The sequence below is a fragment of the Sinocyclocheilus grahami genome, unplaced genomic scaffold (genome assembly GCF_001515645.1).
Source record: "Sinocyclocheilus grahami isolate Dianchi unplaced genomic scaffold, SAMN03320097.WGS_v1.1 scaffold1199.1, whole genome shotgun sequence".
Lineage (NCBI taxonomy): Eukaryota > Metazoa > Chordata > Actinopteri > Cypriniformes > Cyprinidae > Sinocyclocheilus > Sinocyclocheilus grahami.
The window spans coordinates 284-8,235 of record NW_015506378.1 but is presented as its reverse complement, the minus strand read 5'-3'; the positions used below and the strand labels follow the sequence as shown (position 1 = coordinate 8,235).

The 7,952-nt window shown below is 41.5% G+C and overlaps 1 protein-coding gene across 3 annotated transcripts in view; it reads right to left on the bottom strand.

The window, feature by feature from the left end:
- Positions 1 to 1,429: 1,429 nt before the first annotated feature.
- Positions 1,430 to 7,952, bottom strand: part of LOC107567942 (protein-lysine methyltransferase METTL21B-like) — a 6,787-nt gene continuing 264 nt past the window's right edge. Inside the window, exons 2-3 of one of the 3 annotated variants that reach the window (XM_016253749.1) lie at positions 2,472 to 2,583; positions 1,430 to 2,334 (exon numbers count right to left, since the gene is read on the bottom strand). In XM_016253749.1, coding sequence (XP_016109235.1) covers positions 1,946 to 2,334; positions 2,472 to 2,583 — 501 coding nt within the window. In that variant the 3' untranslated portion in view covers positions 1,430 to 1,945. The remainder of the gene's footprint in view (positions 2,335 to 2,471; positions 2,584 to 7,952) is intronic. The other 2 variants (XM_016253751.1, XM_016253750.1) reach the window with 2 other exon arrangements.

The following is a 7,952-nucleotide window of genomic DNA, read 5'->3' as shown; positions in this document are numbered from 1 at the left end:
AGAAGAGTTTAATTAATCAAAATATAAATGATTCAAGCATAATCGATGTGAATATAGCCATTTATATATTAAGTTATTCCACTATTATAATCATGTGTATTTGCCTGCATGTATAGAAATCTGTATGAGAATGGAATGTGCAGACATATGGAGAAGTACATGATAAGCACATGATGGCACATAATGGGGCCCTTATTTTCACAGAACATAAAATTAAGGTCTCATGACTGCATCGTGATCCCATATGAATGAAATGTATTGAACATGCCCAGAGAAAAAAAATGTATACAAGAGGGTACAGAAAAAGATTTGAGAGATTGCTCTGCAGAGTTCTCTCAGGTTTTATTGTCTCTGAAAATAAAATATCTTCTGGCATCAAAACTCCAAGACTCTGAGAAAGATTCTTCACAACGGCAGAAGCCACCACATTGTAAACCTTCAGTTCTCATAATTTCCGCATTTTTCCAGTTTCGCATTACAATGCCACACACAAGGGACAATAAAATTTATGCTCAGTTTTTTTGCATTTCTGAATGGAAAGTTGTCTTAAGGTACTATTTTAAAATGCCTTTTGACAGCATTAATGTAACTAACAGGAGTCACACTGGGGCTTGTGGATCACTAACAATACCTTTACTTAAACAACCCTGTTAAAAGACTAGATAAAATATGCCTGATTTTACTGTATTAGCAGTTTAATATTTATAGCTGCTGTATCTTACCCATATCTAAAAACTAGCATTATAATTATACCGTACTGTATATTCATGAGTGTTTGAAGAATAACAACCTCCTCTAAAACGTACTGAAATATTAAAACGACTAATTTCAAACAATATATCAATATCGATCAACTACAGGTGCATCTCAATAAGTGGCAAAGTTAATTTATTTCAGTAATTCAACTCAAATTGTGAAACTCGTGTATTAAATAAATTCAGTGCACACAGACTGAAGTAGTTTAAGTCTTTGGTTCTTTTAATTGTGATGATTTTGGCTCACATTTAACAAAAACCCACCAATTCAATCTCAACCAATTAGAATACTTCATAAGACCAATAAAAAAAACATTTTTAGTGAATTGTTGGCCTTCTGGAAAGTATGTTAATTTACTGTTCATGTACTCAATACTTGGTTTTGCTTTAATTACTGCATCAGTAATTAAATACTCCTTTTGCTTTAATTACTGCATCAGTGCGGCGTGGCATGCACGAGTTTCACAATTTGAGTTGAATTACTGAAATATATGAACTTTTCCACGACATTCTAATTTATTGAGATGCACCTGTATATCAGATGATTTTTACATTTTCTGAAGGAAATGTGAGTAGTGCTAGACTAGGGGTGCAAAACTCGGTTCCTGGAGAGCCAGAGTTTAGCTTCAACCCTAATTAAACACACTTGATCCAGCTCATCCAGCCCCTTCAGGTTCACAAACTCCTCTTTACAAGTTGAAAACTTTCTTTTTTTTCATGTTTTTACTAGGCTTCAGTTCTTATCTCTGCCACTGCATGCTACATGACAGTAATGTACATTATAAGCAAGAAGTTCACTAAAACACTCCTCAGACATCAATGGATTCATTTCACAGAGTAAACTGGCAATGAAATGTATGGTAACCTGTTAAGTAATCTACATGTTTAATGTAACGGTAATGGGATTACAAATGATTAAAATTGCAACTATAAAGGAATATTTTGTATTATAAATACATAATGGCATTATATGTATTCTGTTACTCCTCAATACTGTCAGTTAGTTACAATTAACATTTCATTATAAACATTTAATGGAAAACAACAATTTCACTGAAGTGTACAATTTGCCACATAACTGGTATTTATAAATACGTTTATAGTACATATTCAAACCTCCCAGCTCCAGATGTAAAAATAGACTCTGATACGCTACACAAGACATGCGGTTTGGAGGATGGATGGACGGCTCATCTCAAAGTGGCTTTATAAATATTGATATTGTTCTCAGGATCTCTTTGCACAAGCTCCACGCTGAACATTTGCGGTAACATGTGGTCGTAGAAGTCCTGAGCGCCGTGTTCTCTGCGCATCGTTGACGCCAGGTAGACAACAGCCCCGTCCCGGCACAGATGAACCAGTGTGTCCAAGAGAAGAGGGAAGGTTTCAGGCAGATAGACGATATCAGCGCCCAGCACAAAGTCCCAGCTGGAGGAGAATCGGCTGTGGTCCAGGCCCCACGCCAGCGCTGACACAGAGGGGCCGTCTGAGGGCCATCCTGAGAAAGGCGTATTCGCTGCAATGTTCCTCTCTATCTGAGAAACAGCAGAAGGTAAGTCTGTGATGGTCACATGGGCTCCTAAACGACATACGAAGACTGCATTACACTCATTTTGAAAGCAGTGAAAGTTTGGTTGAGTGAGAGATTTTCAGCTCTCCTTATGTTCATGTTGAGATGAAGTTTGAGAATTGCACAAACATAAATCAAAGCTTTACCTAATCGTGCAGCCACTATGCCAACCAGTCCTGTTCCTCCACCCAACTCTATGATCCGCGTCCCGCTGAGATCCAGAGACTCGTTCTCAAAGAACTGACATAAATGCAGAGCCTGTGACAAACAAGGTAAATGACTTACAGTGCCCTCCACTAATATTGCCACCTTTGTTAAATATGAGCAAAGGCGTACAAAATTCACAAAATTCTAACCTATTATTGAAGTAAAACAATTGAAAGTGGGGAGAAAATCTCATGATGAAATAAATGTTTTTCTCCAATGCATGTTGGCCACAATTATTGGCACCCCTAGAAATTATTATGAGTAAAATATCTCTGAAGTATAGGGTTAGGGTTAGGGTTCCCATTCATATTTAGCATTTTTTTAGGTGACTGAAATTGTCCAGCCATGACTTCCTGTTCCACAGGATTATAAATATGAGTAACACAAAGTTAAAATTCCCTTAATCATCCATCACAAGGAGTAAAACCAAAGAATATAGTTCTGATGTGCAGAACAAGATTGTTGAGCTTCACAAAATAGAAAGTGTCTGTAAGAAAAGAGCTAAAGCATTGAAAATCCCCATTTCCACCATCAGCACAATAATTAAGAGTTTCTAATCAACTAAAGAGAATGTGCGTCTATATCATCCTAATGCACGCTGAGGAGGAGAGTTGCTAAAGACTCTCCAAGCATCACAGCTGGAGAACTGCAGAGATTAGTTAAGTCTTGAGGTCAGAAAGCCTAAAAAATATGTATCAAATACCACATGGTGTTCGGGAGGGTTTCAAGAAAATTTCTACTGGCTTATCCAAAAACAATCTCCAGCATATTCAGTTGTCAGACACGACTGGAACTTCAAATAGCACTGGCTATTGCAGTGATGCCATGCATCTAAACAAGATGTCCAGATGCATGGCATCATGGATTCTATCAAATACCAATAGATAAACAGATGGTGTAACAATTGTGGCCAACATGGACTAGAGAAAACATGTATTTCACAATTAGATTTCCCCCCACTTCCATTGTTTTACTTTAATAATAGGTTAGAATTTTTTACATTTTTTTTAATGAAAGATCAAAAGGATAAACAATGCAGATTTATTTTCACAGCTGCATTTGCTCATATTTACCAAGGGTGCCAATATTAGTGGAGGGCACTGTATGAGCCTAATCCATGTAATGGGATTTATTTATGGATGTTAATTTAGATTTACAATTTAAATGCAATTCTAAAAGATTTAATGGATGTAATTTTAATTATGTAACTATGTCACTGGCTCATCTGCTGTAGATGTGAGTGCATGAACTGATGAACAGACAACTTCACATGTCTGTCGATCAAATATGAAAACTGCAAAAGCAGTGCAACGTCACTGTTAAATGGTTAGTTTTTGGTGAGGTTTTCAGGTGAAAACCTTCTCTATTTCAAGTTCTCTTTGTGAAAAGAAATTAATTATGAATTAAATGAGGAAATGTATAAAGTGTATCAGCATCATAACATGGCAAAACAGTACACACAGGTCAGTAGAAAGCTGCTGTTATTAGTTTTCATAAGCCACATGAGAAATAAAGTAGTTTGTCCACCACTGACGAATAAACATTTCCTGGTTCATTTAATTAATTTCTATCAGCAGTTAACGGATGCAGGCAAATGTTTTTTTCTCTTTGTGAAAATGCTCATCTTTTACAGATTATGAGCATATCATGTATGCCTACGAAAGATGACGAGCCAATGAGAGTGATTATGGGGCATTATTAGCCCCGCCCCATTCTGCAGGCTGGAGGCAGGGTTTGTGTATTCCTCAGTCGGCCAGTGAGTTTGATAGTGATGGGAAGCCCGGCTCTTTTGGCTTGGCTCCCTTAGAAGAGCCGGCTCTTACGGCACCCACATGGCTCTTCATTTAGTATCACTCGGAGCCTTCTATTTTAGCAATTTTGAATGGTTTGTGTTGGTAAGCAATTTTTTTTGCCAGTGTTTTCATAAAGCCTTATTTTTATGCAACTTTTCGTAACAATTACTATTATTTAACATTTTAATAAAACTTTAATTGAACAATTGAACACAGAAAACAAATCAAATAAATAAAGGCAAAAGTCTTAACATTAAGACACTTTAGTCTTTAGTGCAGGTTGGCATTCAGCAATATCAGATGCCTCAGCTTGGATGTGCTGATGCGATTTCTCCTCTCTGTGATTATTTGTCCTGTTTTTGTGAAGACCCTCTCTGAGGGGACCGAAGTTGCAACAATGCAGTCCCTGCGTCCCAATGTGCATACTATCCACCCTATCTGCCCTAAATAGTATATTAAAATTACTAATATCACACAGAATTTAGGATGGATAGTATGCACATTGGGACGCAGGTGGTGTCTTCCTACCATTACCTTAACCAACACGCTTGCGTTTAAATCTGGCTCCCACACCTCTCTCTGTCGCTCTGTGTACCTGGCCTGTACCACTACACTCGTTATCTTCGAAGCGTGTGTCCCCCTTCCTTCTTTCACATAATGGTATGATCCTAGTCTATCATATGATTAGCCGCATGTGTATTATTATTTTTATTTTTTTGTAACAAAAAAAATGCATAAAAATAAGGCTTTTATGAAAACACTGAATATAAAATTGCTTACCAACACACAAACCATTCACAATTGGTAAATTGGGCTAAAATGGAAGGCTCCGGCTGAAGATTCGGCTCTCCCCTTCTCGTTCGCTACAAAAAAATGGGCTCGTTCGCGAACGACACATCACTAGAGTTTGAGACTCTTGTGTCTTTATAAGGCAGAAACACTGTTCCTAATTCACACTCTGGCACATGCAGCGTCATGTATTCGTGGAATTGGCCTATGTTCTCTAAATATTGTCATTCATATCACAATGCTATTGTACTGTTTAAACTGACTGAACACTAAAAAAACTCAGTTCTGCACAGGAGCTTGAACGGATGCTTTTCTTTATTCACCCTGTCTCATACACGCACTTCAAGAACTCCCTGTAACATGCTGAACACAACCCCCCCCCCCCCCTAGAACTTGATGAACAAACAAGTTTCAATGTTGCACTCAAACTATAAGAGAGAAAAACATACAGTATAACCCCTATGCATGAAAGTCTGTGATATAATCTTTCAGGTAGGCAGGACAAGCCCTTGCCTGAACTGGTCTGTCTCCCAAAGTCACCTGCTGGGGCATTTCTTGGCCATTTTTGGGTAACATCAAGCAATGGCTGAGGAGGGTGAGGGCCATCTGCTGACAGGAGTGGTGGCGGGTCAGGTCCTGGCTGTTGTGAGTGCTCCCTGAGCTGAAAACCTTGAGGTGCCTGGTGTGACCGTGGCTGTACTGGTTCTGGTCGTGGGACTGGGGAACTGACTCCTTGTGCTGCTCCTGCATTGGGCTCTGTTGCCCACGGACCTCTTGCTGGTGTAAGAGGGATGGGCACTTCCTGCAATCTACTAGCATGCCAGTGTGAGCCATCACTTAACAAAAATGTGGCAGATCCTAGCTGACGGACCACTTGGTGAGGTTTAGACCAAAACGATGCCATTTTACTGCTACGGTGAGGTCTGTGGACTCACACCCAGTCCAGTACCTTGATGTTAGTATGCCTGACCTTGTGTCTCTTATCTAAGTTTTTCTTCATACGCCCCTGGTTTGTAGTTACTGCCACTTTGACTGCTGCTTGGGGGCCAGTTACTACTGTTGCCGACAAGCCCTGTGCTCTGAGCCTGTCTAGGGGCAATTCCATCTCCCGGCCGAGCATGAGCAGAGCAGGTGAAGCCTGAGTGGTGCTGTGCTGGCTAGCCCTGTAGTGCAACAAGGTTTGATTAAGTGCCATTTGAAATGAATACCCCTGGACCAGATGCACCCAAATCCCATTCTTAAGGCTCTGATTAAACCTTTCAACCCCACCGTTTGCCTGGGGATGGTAAAGTGCAGCACAAATATGCTTAATTCCCTTATTGCTGAGGAAGGTGGAGAATTCTGCAGAAATGAACTGGGGCCCATTGTCAGTAGTTACGGCTGTCCAGTATCTGCGTGATAGTCTGTGATGTAACTGTCCCTGCTGGTACTACCTCAGGCCATTTAGAATGGAGATCGTAGATGACAACCAGAAAGCGCTGATGAGGTGGAACTCCATGGCCATGAATTTCCCCACAGATGTCTAACTGTAGGTGCTTCCATGGACGTGAAGGCCATGGGACCGGCTGCAAAGGGGTTGGGGCTGGTTGTCCAGTCTTTCCACTGAGAAGACACGGTTCACAGTCCCTGACCAGCCCCTCAATATCCCAGTCTATGCCCGGCCACCAGACCAGGTCCCGGTATCTTTGCTTAAATTTTACAATGCCCAAATGGATCTTGTGCACCATTGATAGGACACATGCACGCAAGCTGCTTGGCACTACTGTACAGAGACCCCTGGAAACACATACGTCACCCCAACATGTCAGTTCATTCTGCACCCTCGCAAATGGCACTAGTTCCTCAGGCACTCGCGCTGACCACCCTGAGCGTATGTAGGTGTGGAGAGTTGTTAACATGGAGTCATGCTCAGATTCGTTCTGTAGCTCTTCCAAGGAGACAGCAGATTGTAAAGGTGCATGGAGCATCTGGATGAACTCCAGCTCCACTCCATGGCTGCTTGGTGAGGCTGCTGGTGCGGGTGCGGTAATGGACCGAGATAAGAGATCAGCAACCACATTGTCCCTCTCTGGCGTTTATTTCAGCTGGTAATCGTACTGTCTCAGGCGCTCACCCCATCTGTGCAGGTGCAGGGGTTTATGAAGCCGTTTGCGTAACTTGTAGCGGTGGAGCAGTACTCGTTGTTGGCCTGCGAGGTGGTTAGCGAGGAAAGCGACCGCTTCCTCGTAAGTTTCTGCATGTCCGAGGGCACGATATATTCTCTGTCCCTCCGCCCCAAGACAGTGGCGAAGCAGGGCGATCTTTCGCCGGTTGGAAATGTCAGTGTAATCCATGGCCTCGAGATATACCATGAAACCATCAAACTAACTCGCCCACGGAATAGGCGGTTCACCAGGCACGGGAAGAAAAGGTGATGGAAGCGGTAAGCTACGAAGATCAGCCATCTTCGTCGCCAGTGTAGTGTTTAAACTGACTGAACACTAAAAAAAACTCAGTTCTACACGGGAGCTTGATCGGATGCTTCTTTTCTTTATTCACTCGGCAGGGCGATCTTTCGCCGGTTGGAAATGTCAGTGTAATCCATGGCCTCGAGATATACCATGAAACCATCAAACCAACTCGCCCACGGAATAGGCGGTTCACCAGGCACGGGAAGAAAAGGTGATGGAAGCGGTAAGCTACGAAGATCAGCCATCTTCGTCGCCAGTGTAGTGTTTAAACTGACTGAACACTTAAAAAAACTCAGTTCTACACGGGAGCTTGATCGGATGCTTCTTTTCTTTATTCACTCGTTCTCGTGCATGGGCACGCACTTCAAGAACTCTCTGTAACACAACA